Here is a 23,049-nt window from a genome sequence, read left to right on the forward strand (position 1 = left end):
TTTTTACATAAAATATATTTCCATATCTTTTAATACTTTCTAAAAATTTTATTTAAAATTTGGCCATTTGTCAATTTAGTGGAAGAGTTCACTCATTAAAAAATCAGAATTCTAATTTATGCATGCTAATATGCTTGTTCTACTGGACTTTCTTTTTCCTGCCAACTCGCTTTAGGTGACAATCTCTTTATGACTTAGGTGCCTCGGTTTGTTCTGTTTGTCCTTTTTGTGGACTCTTTTAGGCCAGGGATCATAATTTTAAAATTATCTACATTAGGTATCTACCATGTAGCAATTTTTGATGGGTATGAAGGAGGTACCCAAAAATTGAATATGAAATCAATATGTTGGTCTTGGGTTTTTTTGTTTGTTTGTCTGTTTTTGGGTTTTTTTGGCCGTGCCACACAGCTTTCAGGACCTCAATTCCCTGACAGGCATTGAACCTGGGCCATAGCAGTGAAAGCCCTGGAATCCTAACCACCAGGCCACCAGGGAATTCCCAGGTCTTGGGTTTATGTACCTATATTCAGCTGACTCACTCATCTCCATAGACATATAGAAGCTCATAAGAAGAGCAAAAGACAGTAGAGATTTTCCTGTGAAAATTATCCAGTGGGCTTCAGCTATTTGCAACATATATTAGGTGGTTCTAGGTTTGAAAATTAAAGTCAGGAATTCCAAATTCAGTCAACCTCTCAGTTATCTATTCTGTTGGGTGCAGATGGCTTGGAGGGTTGTGTTCATCCTACACATTAGTGACCAGCAAGTGGTCTGACTTAAGTGAGTTACCGGGCCTTGAAGATGTTGCATAACCAGAAGACAAAGGAATTCCATCCTTTCTACTTTCTATTTAATCTGAATCAGCTGACTCTCAGGAAGACTTGCACAGGGTTATCTCCCAGATTGGATTTTTTGATTTTTTAGACTGGTCTGAAGATGTAGATTAGCGTCAAAAACCCATCTTCCGGGTTGCCTTGAAGTGTACATGATCCAGAGTTAATCTACTCCTTTTAGGTCAGTTTACTCTGGCACAGTCTATGCTTTGGCATAATACATGGTCCTGGTGAATAGTGTTTTATCATAACTGTCTTCATGTTGTCCTATAGAGTAGATAACAATATGAACAAGCAGCCTAGTGCTCAAAGGGGGAAAAAACCCAGCTTTTGGTCTGAAGTTACACTAAATGTCAGTCTGTCCCATGTTTCTTTCCTCAAAGAGTTACTTTGTGGTAACTGGCACTTAGGAGTGGGGGAAAAAAAAATCACGTGTCATGAAATGGTTGCAAAGACTTGAAAGTCCACTTGATACTGGTTTTTCCAAGTTTCAGACTAAGAACCGTTCTTTAGGTTGACGGAGTGTGTGAGATTTGAGATTGCTTCTAGGTGTTATCTATATAAGCAAGAGGAAGATGCTTGGGATGGTATACAGAACTGGTCTCTTTCTTTCGAATGTATATATGGAACAGCGACCTTGTAGCTTTAGTGCTAGCACATGTGTCAACTACTACAAATATATCTCAAGGTCTCTCTCTTTGCTTATTTAGGCCTGTCTCCTCCCTCCTACACATTTCCAGCTCCTGCAGCCGTTATTCCTCCTGAAGCTGCCATTTATCAGCCCTCTGTGCTCTTGAATCCACGAGCACTGCAGCCCTCCACAGCATACTACCCAGCAGGCACCCAGCTCTTCATGAACTACACAGCGTACTACCCCAGGTAAGGCTCTGATGGAAGTGGAAATGAGGGACAGAAACAAAGGACTCCTTTAGTAGCCGCTGCCTGAGTTCACAAAAGAATGTTGTCTGCCACGTTGAAGGTTAGCATGACCAGCAACAGTTTCTGCTCATATCTCTGACCAAGAAGGTTGTTTCAAGACAAACCAAAATGTTTATTTTTTAACCATCTATTTTCAGCGTGATACTTTAGGTTACGTGTGGATACAACTTTCCATTTTTCCTCCTATTTTAGGGTTGTTAGTAGCACAGTAATCATTCTAATAGGGTGGCAGTATCACGTGAATGAATTACAAATGGGAAAATCCATGATGATGACAATTATATTTTTAAGTACCATGAATTCATGTCAACCCAAAATAAATAAAAACTGTTGTTTTAAATTTTATAGGGCTTGTATTCTTTCCTCTCTGAATCTTTACTAACAAGTCCAGAATGAGATTATTCAGTACTTTATTAGAATCTACATATTTTAAATCTGATTATTTTTAGTTGTCCTCAATTTCTTGGAGGCAGCAGGATATAATGGAGAGAAATTTGTCAGTCTGGAAATTGGGAGACCCGAGTTTTGGTCTCATCTGTTCTTCTACCTGAGGCAATTCACTTGACCTTTCTGGTTGTTACAAAATGATCAGATCAGCCACACTTTTGGAGTCCCTCCCAGGTCTGATTGCCTGTGATTCTAACTTGTATATATAATGACCTCTCGTTCTCAATTTTCTTTTCAAAAAAAAAAAAAATTTTTTTTTTAAAGTCTTTGTTTGGACTTCCGTGGCAGTCCATTGATTGGGACTCCGCACCTCCGCTGGAGGGGGCCCATGTTTGATCCCTGGTTGGGGAAGATCCCACATGCTGCAAACCCAAAAAAAAAAAAAAAAAAAGTGTTTAGCTACTAACCAGTTCACTTCATTAAAATAAAATTTTACTTTGGCACAAGCAATATTGCTCAAAAATTTTTATAAGTATACCAGGCCTTGTTTTTTCCTTCTCAAGCTATTTAAAATAAATGTTTTGAGTACATCCACCAATGTATATGTGAGGTTTTTGATAAGTGGCCTGGAACTTACCTATCTGATCTCTGTGTGGTTTTTTTTTTTTGTTTATTTGTTTTTCTGGCCTTGCTTCGTGACTTGTAGGATCTTACTTCCCCGACCAGGGATCGAACCCAGGCTCCCTGTAGTGGAGGTGTGGGGTCCTAACCACTGGACCGCCAGGGGATTCCCTGTCACGCTGTATTTTTTATTCTCTCTCCATCTGCAGTTTCCCAATAGGGAGCAAGAACTTTGGAATCTTGGTAGCAGTGAAGCTGGTAGCCACTATTAATTAAATTTGTTTAATTTTTTTAGAAACATTCATTAATGCTATTGAAAATGTTCCTTTTGTTTGTTTTGTTTTGTGATTTGAAAATGTTCTTTATTCTCCTGGGGAAGAAGAATAGGGAGAAAGCCATGATAATCATCAGCTGGCCATCTTTTGAAAGCTTGAAAAAGGGCTCAGAAGCATGAGTAATTGTTAATTGTTCATGGTTGAGTACCATGTCAGACACCCAGCCCAATCCCAATCTGTCACCTTCTCTAGACCATGTGACAGTCACTTGCTGGTAGTGGCTCTGGTTATAAGAAAGATCTCTGTCTTCCTGTCTTACACCATCAGAATGTCAGGAGTGGAATGCGTTGTGCCACCGGATGCCTGGTGCAATTTCTTGTGCCTATAATACACTTGCAAAGTATCCAGTTCCACCATTGCCTTGCTATCTGGACACTGTTAAAAGAAGGAATCTCTTAGAAATAGTTTTCCATCATAGTGAGATGGGAACTTGAGTCTTGAATTGAAGCCCCAAAGGCAAACGGAACTGACATTTATGGCTTAATAGCTCCTGTAATTTTGGGCCCCTGCTTATATTTAATTTTTTTCTACTAGTGGTTTTTTTTTTCTACTAGTGGTTTTAAAGTTTGTAATGTCCTCATTATTAAGTCTAAGAGGATAGAAGTAGTGAGTAAAAGTAGACTCCCATTCTACACAACACCAAGTCCAAAAGTAACCACTACTATCAGTTTGATAACATACACGTATCTGCGTGCTTGTAAATAATGTGGCGTACTAACATACTGCCCGCTGTTTTGTTTTGTCTGTTTGTTTGTTTTAACTTGCCAGTATGTCATTGACTTCTTTCCTAAGGAATATCTGTATATATACCTCACTCTTGTAACTTCCATATGATATCCCAAGAATGAAAATATATCATAATTTAACAATTCCTTTATTTTTATAGACATTTAATTTTATTTTTCTGTTAAACAAAACTTGTATTGATCTTTAAATACTTCGATTTCTGTAGAACAGTTTCACAGGAGTGGGATTTTAAAATCAAAAGTCATGTGTGTTATATTTAAATTAATATTTCCAAATAACTCCTAGTATGATTCACTCTCTTAATTTACATTTCCCTAATTCTAGTGAAATTACTGACACAAAGTGTTCAAACATGGGGATGTGGTGTTAACCATACTTAAAATCTGTAATAATTTAAAAAGCAAATTCCAAAAACGATAAAATATTTTACAGTTTTGGGAGAAAGCCATTAATTTCTAACATCACATGACTGTAAGGCATTTGAGGCTCTGTAATGTAAATGTTTAAGTATATTTTGGCCTATTCTCTGATACATAGGAAAGTGTGAGATAGCATACTTTAGGCTAAAACAAGATACTGAATCAGAAGCTCTGGAGTTTGTCTCTTTTTAAATTAAAAAAAATTAAATTCCCTCCATTTTTATATTTCATTGAAGTATATTGATTTACAGTATTGTGTTAATTTCTGCTGTACAGCAAAGTGATTCAGTTATATATTCTTTTCCATTATGGTTTATTACACAATATTGTCCCTCCACTTTTTTTAATTTTTAAAAAAATTTTATTGGGCTTCCCTGGTGGTGCAGTGGTTGAGAGTCCGCCTGCTGATGCAGGGGACACGGGTTCGTGCCCCGGTCCGGGAAGATCCCGCGTGACACGGAGCGGCTGGGCCCGTAAGCCATGGCTGCTGAGCCTGCGCGTCCGGAGCCTGTGCTCCGCGACAGGAGAGGCCACAGCAGTGAGAGGCCAGCGTACCTTGGAGTATAGTTGATTTAAAATGTGTTATCCACTTTCTAAATGAAATATGTCCGTTTGACTTCAGATTATGCACATGTTCATTACTTTAAAACATCAATATGCTAACATTTTGCAGACTTTTAAAAGTATGCCCCTCAAAAACAGTAACTGGTTTTACTGTTTTTAACTTTGAATTTATCTGGGCAAACTATAATTTAGTACCTCTGTGTGCGACATACTGGGAATATTAGGGTTAATAAAATATGGACCCTTTCTGGTGTAGAGTAGCTGACAGAGTTCATCCCTGTGCAAAGTCAGTGACTTCAAAGGGCTCCTTCAGCTAGTGGGCATTTGTTCATATTTTATTTCCTCTAACTTGGTATATTTGGAGATAGAACCTATGATGGGTATTTCATCATAAGGATTTGGGTTACTTGAGGAACATTTAAGGAGAAAACAGTGAACCAGTGAATTGCTTTCTTTTTGTTTAAAAACTCATTGTTAAATGAGTTTTTAGCAGTCTAAATGTGTGGCTGTAACAACAGCATCTTGAAGAGCAAGTGAAATTAAAGCAAGTGGTTCTATTTTCTGATTATGAACACTGGTTTTTCCTTTCACCCCTTGGAAGAAGATTTCGGTTACCCAGTATCCCAGAGCTTAGCCCAGGGTACAGAAGAATTAGAAGGGACTATCTGTTCATGCCCACCCTGCTTATTACTCAGAACTCTGTTTTATCACACCTTGTCTCTCCCATTACATAAAGTCCTACCTTTTGTTCTGACCTCTCATTTTTCTTAGAAAAGAATATTCTCTTTTGCATCAAAGCTGTAGCACAGGTAAGACACATGCTGAGTCTTCAAACAAATGTCATGTGATTTAAAGAAAGAATTAACATAAATGTCTTTTAGATGTTATAAATAATAACATATCACCTTGAACCAAAAGAGAGGGCAAGGGATGTTTGACATTTTTAATGAGTGATGCTTTACTTGCATACCCATGAGAAAGGTTTGGGAGGTGTGGGAGGGGACTTTTATGTTTTTCACATAACCATTACTTGTAAAATCATTCTTTCTACCCAAGCAATGAATACGTATATTTAGTAATATTGAGGCATTCTGCAATGCTTGGTTTGTTGTGTGGTGTTCTTGTATTCTATTCTGAAATTCTTTGCACTTGAGCCAAAAAGAATACCAAGCCTCTGAGAGATGCATGCATTTCCTATTTTGAACACTTGGCTTTCTTATTCCAGTTTCCTTTTGTTATTGAGATAAGTATAGGTTCACAAGGTTGTAACAAACAGTACAGAGGCGTTCCATATCACTTTAAGTAGTTTCTCACAGTGGTAACATTTGACAACCAAATGTAAAGTTAAATTTACTTTCTAATTTACTTATTGAAAGCTTTCTCTTTTTTTAGTATGTATTTTATTTATTTTTGGCTGCATCAGGTCTTAGTTGCAGAACGCGGGGTCTTCCTTGATGCATGTGGGATCTTTCGTTGCAGGACAGGCTCCAGAGCACATGGGCTCTGTAGTTTGTGGCATGCAGGCTCTCTCTTTGAGGCGCGGGAGCTCAGTAGTTGTGGCATGCGGGCTTAGCTGCCCCGCCACATGTGGGATCTTAGTTCCCTGACCAGGGATCGAACTTGCATCCCCTGCATTGAAAGGCGGATTTTTTACCACTGGACCACCAGGGAAGTCCCAAAAGCTTTCTGATAGGACTAAGAAAAAGAAAGAATTCTTTTTATAAGTTAAACATTTAGTGCCACAAATGCAAACTGGAACTCGGCATGCAGTGAAATTATACTAGAACATTGTAACAATGCAATATTAATGCAATATCAGGCAATGTTGTTACAATGGAGAAGCACCAGATTATTTTTGTTGGTGGGAACAACTCTTTTTTTTTCTTTTTTTTTTTAGTTTGAATGACATTGCTAAATGATGTAAGCAGGAACTGCTGTGGGCAACTCAGTCTATACTATCAGTCCCTGAGAATTCAGTGTAGTTTCATGGAATAGTCATTTGTTAGTCTAAAGACCTTATTCATATGATGAGCAGTCCAGGGAATTTAAAATATGCTTAAAATTCTTTTCAGCATTGTAGAAAATTATCAAGTGCAGTGAACTTCAAGGAAAAAAAAATTTCATTACCCCAAACACTTGATTGATTTCAATGTGTAAGGTTTTTTTCCCTAAGGATTTTTTTTCTTACAAAATGGGGATGGTATTATACATGTTATTTTCAAGCATAACTTTAAAAGAATCTATTACAGAAATTTTCAAACTAACATAATTTGGGAGAATATTTATTACCCAATTTCAACAATATCAATATTTCCCAATCTTGTATCATCTGTTTCCATGCGTACCCTGCTATACCCTTACCTGCAGAACATTTTAAAGCACAAAAACCTAGAGATCATTTCTTTCACCTGTTGCTGTTTATGTGCCCAATATATCTTTAAATTAAGCACCTTATTCTTAAGCATTAATGACTTTAGTTAAAGCAGAACTTAACGAAAACACATGTGCCAATGTTGATAGACCTATTTTGCCTCCGTTGCCCTATTTAAGCGTTTCCTTGGTATATCTTTAAGACATTACCTTGATATAGGCTAAAAGGAAAAATTGACATTTGTCTATGGATTTTATCTAATAATACAGAGTAATGACTTTTGATTTTCTTTACTGTGTGTTATGTGGTCTTTTAAGCCGCCTTTTTTTTTCTTTTGGCTGCTTTGGGTCTTTGTTTCTGCACAGGGGCTACTCTTTGTTGTGGTGTGAGGGCTTCTCATTGCGGTGTCTTCTCTTGTGGAGCTTGGGCTCTAGGCTCACGGGCTTCAGTAGTTGTGGCTTGCTGGCTCTAGAGCGTGGGCTCAGTAGTTGTGGCTCACAGGCTCTAAAGCACAGGCTCATTAGTTGTGGCGCATGGGCTTAATTGCTCCATGGCATGTGGGATCTTCCCGGACCAGGGCTGGAAGCTGTGTCCCCTGCATTGGCAGGCAGATTCTTAACCACTGTGCCACCAGGGAAGCCCCTAAGCTGCCTTTTTTTAAACCAAAAGCAAAATTGCTTTATTAGCAAACATTTTCCATTTAAGTTCAAAATAATCAAATCATAATAACCACGACGCTAGAATGGGATTGCTTCTGGAGAGGTTCTGATCTGGAGGGGGAGGGGTGTGATGGAGTCATACTGCTGGCTCTGTATTTGTACCTTTCAATGTTGTATGCTATTCCTATTCCAAAACAAGACAAAAGCTCATTTAAAAAACAGAACGCCAAAATAGTTTACAAAATAATAACTTCTGTAAATGTGCCTCTCTGGAAATTGTTGTCTTTTGTTACTTCTGTTACAAATGTCCACGGTTAACAGTGTGTTTTGCTTCCTTCTTCATCTAGATTTTTCATCAAAATATTACTTTTAAAAATGTTACTGTTTTCTAAACATGTAAGAAGATCAGTTGTTATCATTTTATACTTTAAATCAAGCAAAAAGATTACTTATAAAATAATTTCTTCTATAGGATTCAGTTGTCAAATTTAAAATGAAGCTTTGTGAGGGCAATTCTTGTTTTGAGTAAGCAGTCTAACTTTACTATGTATTTGGAGCATATTATGATAACTGTAGTAGGGGGTTTTTTTGTTCGTTTTTGGTAATCTTTGACATAATTAGGGTAAGTTTAGTTACCAAACTATTTTGACAGTACCTAAATTTGCTTACAATTTCAGTGAAATAGATTCTTAGAAGATTTCTTTATTCCTTCCGAAGTGTTTTTATATTTGTTGGTTACTTAAACTTTCTCCAAGAGGTAGATGCACACGCACAGAGCAGCTTGTACAGCCTTTAGGAAGAGCTAACAGAAATTGAGAATCCAGATGTGATCATCAGTCCTTCTGCCTCAGTATTAAACTCAAAAAGAATGTTGAAAAGTCATCCTTCTTGAGATTGTTCATTTCAGATGAACAAGTTAGTTCAGAAGTTTCCTACGTGAAAAGTGACTCCATCTTTTGCACTTGCTAGGATTAAAACATTGTTTCTCCAGTCACTTTCCAAAAATATATGGTCTTTGTAACACTAGGGGTGTTAATAACTTTAATACAAAGGCTCGGTGCAGTAATTTTGCAAGAAGTAGAAACCAGATTTCTTTTTGCAAGACTTCTCGGCATGTTTTCTATGTAAATGTGTTTTATGTGTTTTAATTTTCTATGTTTTTTATGTGTTTTTTAATTAATGTGTTTTAGTTTTCTATGTTAATGTCCTCTCATCCAGAGGAGAGAATATAGTCTTCTTTTCCCTTAACCTCTTTTTCTAATAGGACAGATAATGCTTTGATCCTCTCTCCTCTAGAGAAATATGGCAGGTCCTCAAAATATGAATATTATCGTGCTATGACTACTTCTATTTTGGAATGCTACCTGATAACATCAGTGTTACCAATGTTTAGTAATTTGTAATTATTAGATGAAAGGGTGTTATGAGAATTATTTCCAATAGAGTATATATTGTGTTGTTAGACACCCTGGCCTTCAGTATTTTCATATCTTTCCCTGCTCTACAAAGAATTTTCTATGAGTTATTAGGGTACATAAAATATTATAAAAATTAGATTATGTAAATTAGGATTTGAAAAAATATGATAGGAAGAAATATTTGATAGTCTGACAACAGAATCTTAGGCAATTAAATTAATATTGGCATAACAATGATAGGCTCTGAGCAGGAGGAAACTTGAATTACAAAACTCATAATTTCAAAGGAAAGAAAGTCATTAATTCTCAGGGAAATATAGTTTTTCTGTACATTGGGTTTGAAAGTTTTTACCCAAATACGTAGAGAGAACATGGAGTACTGCCATGGAGGAAATCTTCACCAACTTTATAATGTAGTCACTGGTGTGCTTCATTCAGTAGTTTCTTTTTCTTTTTTTTTTTTTAATAATATGTTTTTAATTTTTGGCTGCATTGGGTCTTCGTTGCTGCACGCAGGCTTTATCTAGCCGTGGTGAGGGGGGCTACTCTTCGTTGCTGTGCGTGGGCTTCTCATTGCAGTGGCTTCTCTTTGTTGCAGAGCACGGGCTCTAGGCGTGCAGGCTTCAGTAGTTGTGGTGCGTGGGCTCAGTAGTTGTGGCGCACGGGCTTAGTTGCTCTGCAGCATGTGGGATCTTCCCGAACCAGAGATCAAACCCATGTCCCCTGCAATGGCAGGCGGATTCTTAACCACTGCGCCACCAGGGAAGTCCTCAGTAATTTCTTAATGCAATCTCAGTGTGACTTGCTGAATGAGTCTCAGCAGTAATATCTTCATAACTCTGATGCTCTAGCAGTTTTCTGAATATAAACTTTTGGGGAGACCCTTCTTGTGCTATTTACTTTTTCCCTTCATTTCCTCTCATCTCCCTTCAGTTCTTTGCCCATTCAGGCAACTCCAACAGGGTTTCTTACCCAGCTCAAGTGCAGTCTCCTTGTTAGTTTATGTGATGTGGTACAGTCCCTCCATGCACTGTAGGACCTCGGAGTTCAGGGTTACATTGACTCACTCATTTGGCCCCTAACCCGTTGGGTTCCTTTGTAGTTTTATCAATTTTTGAACCTCTGTAGCTTTTGAGTAGCAGTTACATTATTGTTACCATGTACATCTGAGACTGATAAATACTGACACTTGAGAATCTGAAACCTAACTAAAGATAAAATGGAGGTAAAAACCCAAAACAATGACTTAAAATGAATGTTAGGATGAGCTACTGGCATAGTCTTGTTTTGATGGACAGCTCTCTTTTTGCCGTTATTTAGGGTGTGGTTAAAAAATTCCTTATCTTTCTCTAAACCACCGCCACAAAGCAAATGCACATAATTTTTACATTATCCTTATTCTGTGGCGATGGCATAATCCATTTATTCTGTGGTGATGGCCTAATCCATTCATACTTTATACTTTGAAGCTATTATGTTTAAAATTGTTTCCCTTAAAACATACAGCACTCCCTACCATTCCTTAAATTATATGGGATTTGAAAAAGGCTAAGATTTTCTGATAACTGAGTAACTTTCCATGGAAAGCATTAAATATCTCAAACATTGACTGTAAATTGTGCTTAACTGAATTGGATTAGTTGAAAAGTTAATTTATTTACTTATTTTTCTAAATAAATAAATTTATTTATTTTTTGCTGCATTGTGTCTTCGTTGCTGCACACGAGCTTTCTCTAGTTGCGGTGAGTAGGGGCTACTCTTTGTTGCTGTGTGCGAGCTTCTCATTGCGGTGGCTTCTCTTGTTGTGGAGCACGGGCTCTAGGTATGCGGGCTTCAGTAGTTGTGGTGTGTGGGCTCAGTAGCTGTGGCTCCTGGGCTCTAGAGCACAGGCTCAGTAGTTGTGGTGCATGGGCTTAGTTGCTCCGCAGCATGTGGGATCTTCCTGGACCTGGGCTCGAACCCATGTCCTCTGCATTGACAGGAGGATTCCTAACCACGGCACCACCAGGGAAGTCCTAAAAACAGCTTTATTAAGGTGGTTTACATATCATAAAATTAACCTATTTTAAGTATACAATTCAGTGGTTTTTAGTGTATTTACAGAGTTGTGCTGCTAATTTTAGAACAATTGTGTAAACTAACTTTTAGATAATATAACAATCTAATTTTAGAGTAACCCATTACCCCCAAAGGAAACCTGGTGTCCATTAGTAGAAACTCCGGTTCACTTCCTTTCTACCCACTTTACTTGCCCCTCCCCCATCCCTAAATAACTATCAATCTATTTTCTGTTTCTATGGATTTGCTTGTTCAGATATTTCATATAAATGGAATCATACCATATGTGGTCTTCTGTGACTGGCTTTTTTTTTTTGGCGGCATTGGGTCTTCATTGCTACATGCGGGCTTTCTCTAGTTGTAGCGAGCGGGGGCCACTCTTTGTTGGGGTGCGCAGGCTTCTCATTGCGGTGGTTTCTCTTTTTGCAGAGCACAGGCTGTAGGCGCACAGGCTTCAGTAGTTGTGGCACGCAGGCCCAGTAGTTGTGGCTCACGGGCTCTAGAGCGCAGGCTCAGTTAGTTGCTCCGCGGCATGTGGGATCTTCCCGGACCAGTGCTCAAACCCGTGTCCCCTGCATTGACAGGCGGATCCTTAACCACGGCGCCACCAGGGAAGTCCGGCATGTGAACTCTTAGTTGCAGCATGTGGGATCTAGTTCCCTGACCAGGGATTGAACCTGGACCCCCTGCATTGGGAGAGCAGAGTTTTAGCCACTGGACCACCAGGGAAGTCCCCGCACATTTTTAAATTGAGTTATTTTTCTTACTGCTTTTTAGTTGTAAAATTTTTGTATATATTCTAGGTAGGAGAGCTTATATGACTTACAAATATTTTCTCCCAGTCTGTGGGTTGTCTTTTCATTTCCTTGATGGAGTCCTTTAAAGCACAAAAGTTTTAAGTTTTGATGCAGTCCAGCTTATCTATTTCTTCTTTTCTCACTTATACTTTTGTTGTCAGATATAATGCAAGGTCATGAAAGTGTATTACTACATATTCTTTTTATTATTATTATTATTTTTTTTTGCGGTACGCGGGCCTCTCACTGTTGTGGCCTCTCCCGTCGCGGAGCACAGGCTCCGGACGCACAGGCTCAGTGGCCATGGCTCACGGGCCCAGCCGCTCCGCAGCATGTGGGATCCTCCCGGACCGGGGCACGAACCAACGTCCCCTGCATCGGCAGGTGAACTCTCAACCACTGTGCCACCAGGGAAGCCCACTACATATTCTTTTAAGAGTTGTGTAGTGTTAGCTCTTACACTTAGGTATATTATCATTTTGAATTAATTTTTTATATGGAGTGAGGTAGAGGTCTAAATTCATCCTTTTGCATGTGGATATTTCATTGTTCCAGCACCATTTACTGAAAAGACTTCTTTCCTCATCAAATTGTCTTGGAACCCTCGTCAGAAATCAATTGACCAGGGAATTCCCTGGCTGTCCAGTGATTGGGACACCACGTTTTCACTGCCATGGGCCTGAGTTTGATCCCTGGTCGAGGAACTGGGATCACATGGGCTGTGCAGCGTGGCCAAAAAAAAAAAAAAAAAAATCAATTGACCATAAATGTAAGGGTTTATTTCTCACCTCTCAAATTCTATTCTATTGATCATTGCCTACCCTTATGGGAGTACCACACCATCTTGATTACTGTAGCTTTAGAGTAAGGTGTGCATTTAGGAAATGTAAGTCTTCCTACTTTGTTCTTTTTTAAGAAAGTTTGGCTATTCTGGGTCATTTGTATTTCCATATATGTTTTAGCTTCAGTTTTGTCGTTTTCTGCAAAAAAGCCAGTTGGAATTTTGATAGCTATTGCATCGAATCTGTACAATTTAGAGATAGTATTGCCATTCTAACAAAATTAAATCTTCTGTTTATGAACATGGGCTGTCTTTCCATTTATTTAGATCGTTTATTTTCTAACAGTGTTTCATAGTTTTTAGTGTACAAGTCTTGCTCTTCCTTTGTCAAATTTTTTTCCTAAATATTCTGTTCTTTTTGATGCTATTGTGAATGGAATTGATTTCCTAATTTCCGTTTTGGATTGTTCATTGTAGTGTATAAAAATGTAGTTAATTTATTTTGTGCATTGATCTTATATCTTTTAACCTTGCCAAACTGGCTTATTCTAGTAATAATTCAGCAAACTGTATTCGATTTTCTACGTATAAGTTTGCCTTCTTTCTATACTACCATTTTTACTCCATAAGTTACTTTATTTCTTGCTGTTTTTTATTTCAATAATCTGAAAGACCTGGAATTTAGGTTGAGAGAAAATTCTTATTCTCATGTCCTGTCAGGTAGATACAGATTATTTAATTTTTCTTAAGATATCTTGTCTACAGCAGATAATCCTAGTGCAAGGAATAAAGATGTGAATCCCAATTGTATTGTGCTTTGGCTTCATTGGAATAGGTGCTACCCTACAGATGCTGAACATAATTGTCATTTATAGCCTTAAATTTCTAGTTAGATAACTTTTATTTTATCTTGGTTGTATTTTGAAGGTATTGGGTTGGCCAAAAAGTTCCTTTGGTTTTTAAGTGAAAATACATATTTTTCATTTTCACCAAGACCTTTATTGAACAACGTATTCACCATTTTGTTCCACTACCTTCTGCCATTTTTCAGGCAACTTCATAATTCCATCTTCCCAAAAGTTTTTATCTTTTTGAGCAAAGAACTGTTCCGGGTGCCTTTTACAGTCTTCCAGGGAATTGAAATTCTTTCCATTAAGAGAGTTTTGTAAAGACCGAAATAAACGGAAATCTGAAGGTGCAATGTCTGGTGAATACAGCAGATGAATCAGAGCCTTCCAGCCAAGCTGTAACAATTTTTGCCTGGTCATCAAAGTAGCATGCAGTCTTGTGTTATCCTGATGAAAGATTATGCATTTTCTGTTGACTAATTCCGGACACTTTTTGTTGGGTGCTGCTTTCAGTTGGTCTAATTGGGAGCAGTACTTATTGGAATTAATCATTTGGTCTTCCGGAAGGAGCTCATAATAGAGGACTCCCTTGCAATCCCATCATATACACACATCACCTTCTTTGGTTGAAGACTGGCCTTTGGTGTGGTTGGTGGTGGTTCATTTCACTTGCCCCACGATCGCTTCCATTCCACATTATTGTACAGTATCCACTTTTTATCACCTGTCACAAATTTGTTTTAAAAATGGAACGTTTTCGGGCTTCCCTGGTGGCGCAGTGGTTGAGAGTCCGCCTGCCAATGCAGGGGACATGGGTTCGTGCCCCGGTCCGGGAAGATCCCACATGCCGCGGAGCGGCTGGGCCCGTGAGCCATGGCCTCTGAGCCTGCGCGTCCGGAGCCTGTTCTCCGCGGCGGGAGGGGCCAGAGCAGTGAGAGGCCTGTGTACCGCAAAAAAAAAAAAAAAAAAAAAAAAAGGAACGTTCTCGTTATGTTTCAGTAGAGAATTGCATGCACAAATATGGTCAAGAAAGTTTTTATCACTTAACTTAATGTGGAACCCAAACATTAAAGCAATTAACATAACCAAGCTGGTGTAAATGATTTTCAGCAGTTGATTTGGCTATTTTGAGTATGTCGGCTGTCTCCTGCATGGTGTAACATTGATTGTTCTCCATTAATGTCTCGATTTGATCACTATCAACTGCAACTGGTCTTCCCCGACCTTGGAGCATCACCCAGCTCGCAATCTCCAGCACAAAACTTCGCAAACCACTTTTGACACGTTTGATCAGTCACAGCACCTTCTCCATACACTGCACAAATCGTTTTTTTTTGCATTTCAGTTGCGTTTTACCTTTCTTGAAATAAGAAAGCATAATATGCCGGAAATGTTGCTTTTTTTCTCCCATCTTCAATATTAAAATAGCTACACAAAAATCACCAATTTTGATTTTTTTTTTTTTATGCATGCTGATATGACAGCTGTCACAATGCAATCTAACAAAATTGTTTCAAATGAAGTTAAGACAACTAAGTGCTACTAGGGCCATCTTACGGAAAAAACCAAGTGAACTCTTTGGCCAGCCCAATACTAGATACCTAGATTTAATTTATAAGAGATCTTTAACCAGAGGCATAGAATATGCCAGTTCAGAGTCATAGAAGTAAGTTGTATACTATGGAAATTATCTGATTTTCATATCCAGTGTGGAAAGTCTGAGTAACTCAGCAAAATACACAGACGTCTTGATAGTCTTTGAGTATTAGTGTTAGTATCTATCAGGCATTTGACATGAGCAAATATGGTCTTTGAATGAATGGTGCTTGTATAGGGAGATACTGAACTAGAAGTTGAGAAATCTGGGTAGTTCTTCAGTTTGTGAAGAGCTAACTGGTTGTGTGACCTTTGGGAAATTATTTAACTCTTAGTTTCCATTTCCATCTCTGTAAAAATGAGAAGGTGTGGCTAAATGATGGCTAAAGTCCTTCTCAGGCCTAAAGTTCAGCATTCCCTCTCTTTGCTCTGACAGTTACACACAGATTGACTCTTGATCTCTAAAGAGACTCTCCTCGGGGAGTTGTAAAAATCTCACTAAGTGACTCTAATATGCAGACAAGTTGAGAATCACTGTTTTAGAGACTTAACAAGTTATGGGCAGCTTGATGTCAAGTAATATTTTTTCAGGCTCCCATATTTTAGAAATGAAATGGAAGAATGATTATGGAAATAGCAAGAGTGAGAATAATAATAGAACAAGAAATTACTGCATTTTATGGTTTGTGGAGTAATTTGATATGTTAAATCATTGAAGCTGAAGAACAATTATGTGAAACTAGGAAGTGTGATCCCCATTTAACAAATGATAAAATTGGAATTCAGAGACATTAAGTGACTTTCACAAGGTTACTGTGCTACTAAAATGGAGTCTGAGGGGCCTCCCGGGTGGCGCAGTGGTTGAGAGTCCGCCTGCCGATGCAGGGGACACGGGTTCGTGCCCTGGTCCGGGAAGATCCCACATGCTGCGGAGCGGCTGGGCCCATGAGCCATGGTCGCTGGGCCTGCGCGTCCGAAGCCTGTGCTCTGCAACGGGAGAGGCCACAACAGAGGCCCGCGTACCGCAAAAAAAAAAAAAAAAAAAAAGGCATAAAATGGAGTCTGGGACTGGATTCACCATCTGGTATCATTCCTATTAACCCATCAGTTAGGATTATGTAGGATAGATAATCTCAAAGATTTTTAGTCCCTTCCATTATGTGTTTGTCTTTGAAATGGGATAATTACTTACTTAGAATGATTTATAAGAGTTAATAATCTAAAGCTGTGGGTCTTTATTGCTCTTTAAGCTAATGACTACTTAAAAAAATTTTTTTCCCTATGTGTGTGTGTGTGTATATATATATATATATATATATATTTTTTTTTTTTTTTTTTTTTTTTTTGCGGTATGCGGGCCTCTCACTGTTGTGGCCTCTCCTGTTGTGGAGCACAGGCTCCGGACGCACAGGCTCAGCGGCCATGGCTCACGGGCCCAGCCGCTCCGCGGCATGTGGGATCTTCCCGGACCGGGGCACGAACCCGTGTCCCCCTAGCATTGGCAGGCGGACTCTCAACCACCGCGCCACAAGGGAAGCCCATATTTTTAAATATGGGTATCTAGCAACTAACTGTGGTGGCAAACAGTTTGGGTAAGGGACACGGTGAAACTAATTTCATAATACAGTAATTAGTTGAGTTACCACATAAAGAATGCTTAGGGAGATTTCCCTGGTGGTCCAGTGGTTAAGACTCTATGCTCCCGCGCTTCCCTGGTGGCGCAGTAGTTGAGAGTCTGCCTGCCGATGCAGGGGACACGGGTTCGTGCCCCGGTCTGGGAAGATCCCACGTGCAGCGGAGCGGCTGGGCCCGTGAGCCATGGCCACTGAGCCTGTGCGTCTGGAGCCTGTGCTCCGCAACGGGAGAGACCACAATAGTGAGAGGCCCGCAAGACTCTGTGCTCCCAATGCAGGGGGCCCAGGTTCGATCCCTGGTCAGGGAACTAGGTCCCGCCTACCACAACTAAAGATCCTGCACGTGGCAATGAAGATCCTGAGTGCCACAACTAAGACCCAGTGTGGCCAAATAAATAAATAAACATTTTTTTAAAAAAGAAGAAGAATGATTAAGTATTCATGTGGCTTTTGTTCCTTGGAGGTAATTGCCCCAGATACACAAAGAGGACCCATCATCAATTTCCCCTCGTGTTAATGGTGGTTGATGTAGTTTGTTATGCATCCCTTCCAATTTACTTGTTCCTTTCCACCCCCCACACATTTTTTTTTCAGTCAGGTTGGAAATAATAACTCATGGGTGCTATAGTACTTTGCTGTCGTATTATGCTCTACTTACTGTGTTGTACATTTGTGTATCGGAGTAAAACGGTCTATTCTTTGGAGCAATCATTTTGTATACTTTTTGGTCTCTATGGCTATGGTTTCTATTATTCCTTTGCGTTCATGCCTTTTCATGCCTTAGTATTCCTGATAACTAGCCAGTTAATCATCAATGAGCTCGGCTTTGGAAGCGGTGCTTTGTGGTTGAGTGCCTGCAGAAGTTTCCTTCTCTCCTTCCTTCATTTAGGACTCTCAGACAGAACTGGATCTTTGGGGAAACCCTGTATTTAACTCTGCATTAACCCTTCTGTCTTTCAACTTTCGGCTTTTGTGGAGCTGTGGGACAGAATAGCTATGGTGTACTTGTCTTGGGAGAGATAACTCTAAGAATTCTAAGAAAGATCACCTTGAGAAAGTCTGTTTCCTTAAGTAACTAATGTTTTTAGAGTAAATATTAGACATTGTCTATTTCTATTGGTTCACTGTGCTTTCTCTCCCTTTAGCCCCCCAGGTTCGCCCAATAGTCTTGGCTACTTCCCTACAGCTGCTAATCTTAGCGGTGTCCCTCCACAGCCTGGCACGGTGGTCAGAATGCAGGGCCTGGCCTACAATACTGGAGTTAAGGAAATTCTTAACTTCTTCCAAGGTTACCAGGTCAGTACCTTGAAGAAGAAAAATACTCAGTGCCCTTATTACTTAAGTTGATGTGCCTAAAGAATGCAGCCAGGAAAGAAGCAAATTCTCTGAAACTCGTGTGTACGTGTTAATAAATAGATTTTCTTTATGAAGAACCAGAGTCAAAGTCAGGGGGACTAGTTGTCTGAGTGCTAACTTCAAACTCAGCCCTTTAATAGGATTGGGGCTTTTCCGTGCTGTTTTAATTACTTCAGCTTAATCTATTGATGCTTTTCTTTTTTCCAATTGTGCTGCTTTGAGAAAGCTCTTTAGGGCACACGGTGATGTGGGTGTTTCCATCTATAGTAAGATTGGCTAAGAAGGAATTTTCCTCAGACGTGGAATTGGAGTATTTAAAAAGTAGTCCAAGGCCTCTCTGCCTAATCTGGAAAAATAAGGGTGACTCAGTGAATCTTTAGATGGTAACTCCTTAAAATGAGCTATAAGATATTCAGTGAGTCTTTTATGATCTATTAAGTCTTGTGAAACTGATATTTACTCTTGTCAGTTTTTCTACGACTGTCTGTGTCCATCAGCTGTTCTTTGACTTAAGAACAGCTTGGTAAGAGCTCCTTAACAGCAAGCAAAATCTTCTCATTGTCATCTCACCTGAGCGGACACCTTTCCTTCCTTAAATCACATGGTTAGAACCCGAACTCCTTCCTTTCCTGCAACGTTTGAAAATCAGTATCTTGCAGCCTTTTAATTGCACTAAAAGCAAAAATGGTCTTTCCTCCTGGAGCTGAGCCGTGCTTGAGTCTTCAGAATTGAGAAGCACTTGTAGGCATAATCATCAAATCCTAAAATAGCCCTTGAGCATTTACAGTACAGCATGATAAGGGCTGTGCCTGCAGGTGCCAATTTCACTCTTCGAACAGGTTTATAAGCTCTTGGTATCCATGAATCATGGAGGATTGTGGAGCTCAGCTAAAAATGATGTCAGTGGGGATGCCCCAAACCTACCAAGTTACCATGATGGAATATTTTTTGACAAATGATGAAAAGCTGTGTCTGATAGTGAAAGACTGAATGAAGGTGGACAGAAGTTATCTTTTGTTACTGCTTGGCTTAGCACATTCTTTCCAGAAGTAAGCTATTTTTCAGAGATCAGTAGATACTTTACTTCTTCCCTAAACAATTATGCTGCCTGTTGGAAACCCTTGCAGGAATAAAAATGTTACTTTCCGAACTTCGTGTCTGATTCACTAGATTATGAAAAGAGTAGAGAATTTTACTGAAGGCTATTGAAAAGATTATTTAATCTCATGGGGAATACATTTGAGTTTTGTATTTTCTCCCATGGTTTTCCAGTTCTAGAAAGTATAAGCAAAGTTTCAGGTTTTAGTAGTCAGTTGAATTAATTTCTTTTGTTTTGACTAATTAACTTTTATTACATTCACACTGAATAGAATTAAGTGGTCATACACATATATTGATTATGAGAGTAAGCAAAATTGCTCTTACTATGAAGAGTGCCATGGCTGGCTTTTGTGGGTATTTATTATACCACAAACACGTAATAGCAGCTATTTCTAGATTTATGGCTAAAAGGTTGACATGCTTCAAAATTAAGATAAACTGCTACAGACTGAAGTTATTTTATTTAAAAATTTTATTTACTTCTTTAAAAGATTTTTTTGATGTGGACCATTTTTAAAGTCTTTATTGGATTTGTTACAATATTGCTTCTGTTTTATGTTTTGGTTTTTCGTCTGCGAGCCATGTGGGATCTTAGCTCCCCGACCAGGGATCGAACCATACACCCTGCATTGGAAGTCTTAACCACCAGATGGCCCCGGAAGTCCCTGAAGTTATTTTATCTTCTAGTAGCTTCTAGGGAATCATTCAAGGTTGGAGCAGACCTAGTATAATCAGAAGCACAAAGATTCTGTGAAATTATTTTGTCTCAAGGCATTTGCCTTCATTTCTGAAGTGCTTGGAATTTATGAACTGGATCAATAAAGTAGGATTACATAGGAACCTGAATTATCTAATTCAGTATATCATATTATTCTTCAGTAGTTTGAGCTTTAAGGTAGTTACAATGCATACTTTCAAAATCTTTTGTATATAACCTAATTTCATATCACGCTTACAGAAAAGCTGATATTTTCTACTGCGTTTAAGAGTCCTTCCTTGCCTTATTTATTTTTGCCTGTTCTCAGTTATTTTAGTAATAGCCACTAACCGTGAGAGTCTAGATTCTTTTAGATATGGCTTTGTCACAAGACAAAAATCAATGGATGGCTTTTAAAAAAAATTGTTCTCAAGTGTAATCTGTGTCTGTCTTTACCTATGGTGCATTTTTTGCTGTTGCTGATTTCATGGGAGGTTTTCATTTGATTGTTGGTTATTCATGATTCATCCTACATAATTATATAATTTACTTATGTAATTAAGCAAATCCTTGGTAGTAATTGGTTGAATGAATGAAATCTCTTAATGGTTTCTGTTTCTGTCTTTTAAATATATATATATATAATATAGAAAATGGCATATGTCATCTTTATAAATGTTATTTTTAATTTTGGGATGTATGTTTCCTCTATCCTCAGCAAAATTCTTTCTATAAAACTACTCCAACTTAATTTTTCCATACTTCATTTGGGGTCGAGGAGGCTGTAAAGTTGGAAAGGGCAAGGATTTACCAAAAGGGAAGAATTCTGGTGCTAAAGCAAGATGCAGGACACGGGTTCTGCTATCAAATCTTCATTCTTGTAAAAGTACCCGAGTTAGGCCCATTTTGATAAATGAGATTAATAGAATGAGGATTGAATTTACGAAGGCAAAAATACTACTATAAAAATATTGGGGATGAGGATGTCATTCTGGTCATGGAAATAAATCTGTGTCTGTATTTTAGTTGATGGGCCTCTTATTTTGAAATGGGCTGTTAGGTATCCTGATATAAGTCTTTAACTTTTTCACTTGCTCTTTGCATTAACCTCTACCGTCAGTGGCTTTGCGTTTTCAGTAGTGCTAGTTTTTGTTTCTCCTCGAAGTACTGACTTTATTCATTATCTCCTTGGGCCTCTCACTGCTTTTTACTTGCTGCACTGCTGAGAGAATTAGGTTGATATTACAAATATATCTAATACTATTTAAAGTTCACCAAGTTATATAGAGATATTGGGCTTATTGTAGAATACCTTGAAAATAGTTGGTGCTCAAATATTTGATATCTAGTCACACTTGTGGTGTGATGGAAACTGTACTATTATCAAGATCTGAAGTGTTTGGTGGCGTTGCAGTACGATGTTCCTTTTCTATCCATGTGTTCAATCTAACTTCCCTCCTAGTAGGGATTTTTATGGTATTTAGACGAGTTAAGTAAGAAATGACGACTTGGGATTAGCAGTTACATGTATGGCTTGTATCAGCGTTAACTTGTTTCCTATGGTCTAAATGTCCTATAATTCAGTTGGTAGATCTATTCAGTTGAAATACTAACCATCCATAGTGACAATTTGTCCATCTTTTGATCCTGTTTGTTTTAACTTGCATTTTAGTATGCAACCGAGGATGGACTTGTACACACAAATGACCAGGCCAGGACTCTATCCAAAGAATGGGTTTGTATTTAAGGGCCCCAGCAGTTAGACCATCCTCAGAAAAGAAGGTAAGGCTCTATGATGTGAAAGTTAAATTATAAAGGGCCAAACAAATAGAGGTCAAGAATCTCAAAGTGTTTTTTAGAAGTCAGGTGGCAGTTGCCATCTTCCCTTCATGTGATGTAAGAATGTCAGAAATCTTAGAAGGAATGGAGACTGGAATTAAGGTTGTCATCTAAGTAGATAGTATCTAAGCAACATATATGGAAATACTTTTCCATTTGGAAATTCATTCATATCATGTGGAATACAGGTTGGGTATGCTTCCTTTCTTTTGTTTTTCTTTTTAATTGAGGTAAGAATCGCATAACATAAAATAAATCATTTTAAAGTATACAATTAAGTGATTTTTATCAACTCTGAAAGAAAATCCTATACCCATTAAGCAGTAGCTCCCAATTTCCCCTCCCCATAGACCCAGGCAACCAATCTGCTTCATTTCACGTTTTTGAGGTTTATCCACGTTGTAGTATGTATCAGTACTTCACTCCTTTTTGTGACTGAATAATATTCCATTGTATGGCTATACCACATTTTGTTTATTTCATTTATCTGTTGATGGGCATATGGGCTATTTCTACCTTCTGGATATTGTAAATAGTGCTGATATGGACAATTATGTACAAATATTTGAGTATTTTAAATTATTTTGGGTATATATCTAGGAGTAGAATCACTGAGTCATATGATAATTCTATCGAGTTGGTTACACTTTTTTTTCCTAGTTTCATTTTTTTTTAATGTTGTAGTAAAGTAATACATAATATAATACCATTTTAATCATTTTTAAGTGTATAGTTCAGTGGCATTAAGTACATTCACATTGTCATGCAAACATTACCACCATCAACTTTTTCACCTTCTCATACTGAAACTCTAAATACATTGAACAATCTCCTTTCCCTCTTTCCCCAGCACCTTGGGAACCATTATTCTCTTTTCTGTTTCTATGCATTTGACTATTCTAGGTACCTTATAAATGGTATAACACAATATTTGTCCTTTCATAACTGGCTTATTTCACTTAGCATAATGGTTTTAAGCTTCATCGGGTATACTTTTAAATATGCTCCATTCCAAAATGACTGTGAGGTTTTTGTTGCATGTCTTTCTT

The 23,049-nt window shown here is 38.4% G+C and overlaps 1 protein-coding gene across 7 annotated transcripts in view; it reads left to right on the forward strand.

Annotated features, from left to right (window-relative positions):
• ESRP1 (epithelial splicing regulatory protein 1) overlaps window positions 1–23,049 on the forward strand; it is a 57,724-nt gene that overhangs the window by 29,045 nt on the left and 5,630 nt on the right. For 2 of the 7 annotated variants that reach the window (XM_032610640.1, XM_032610634.1), the window contains exons 13-15: window positions 1,544–1,712; window positions 18,153–18,303; window positions 21,834–21,943. In XM_032610640.1, coding sequence (XP_032466531.1) covers window positions 1,544–1,712; window positions 18,153–18,303; window positions 21,834–21,908 — 395 coding nt within the window. In that variant the 3' untranslated portion in view covers window positions 21,909–21,943. The remainder of the gene's footprint in view (window positions 1–1,543; window positions 1,713–18,152; window positions 18,304–21,833; window positions 21,944–23,049) is intronic. The other 5 variants (XM_032610636.1, XM_032610635.1, XM_032610638.1 and 2 more) reach the window with 3 other exon arrangements.

The sequence above is a fragment of the Phocoena sinus genome, chromosome 17 (genome assembly GCF_008692025.1).
Source record: "Phocoena sinus isolate mPhoSin1 chromosome 17, mPhoSin1.pri, whole genome shotgun sequence".
Lineage (NCBI taxonomy): Eukaryota > Metazoa > Chordata > Mammalia > Artiodactyla > Phocoenidae > Phocoena > Phocoena sinus.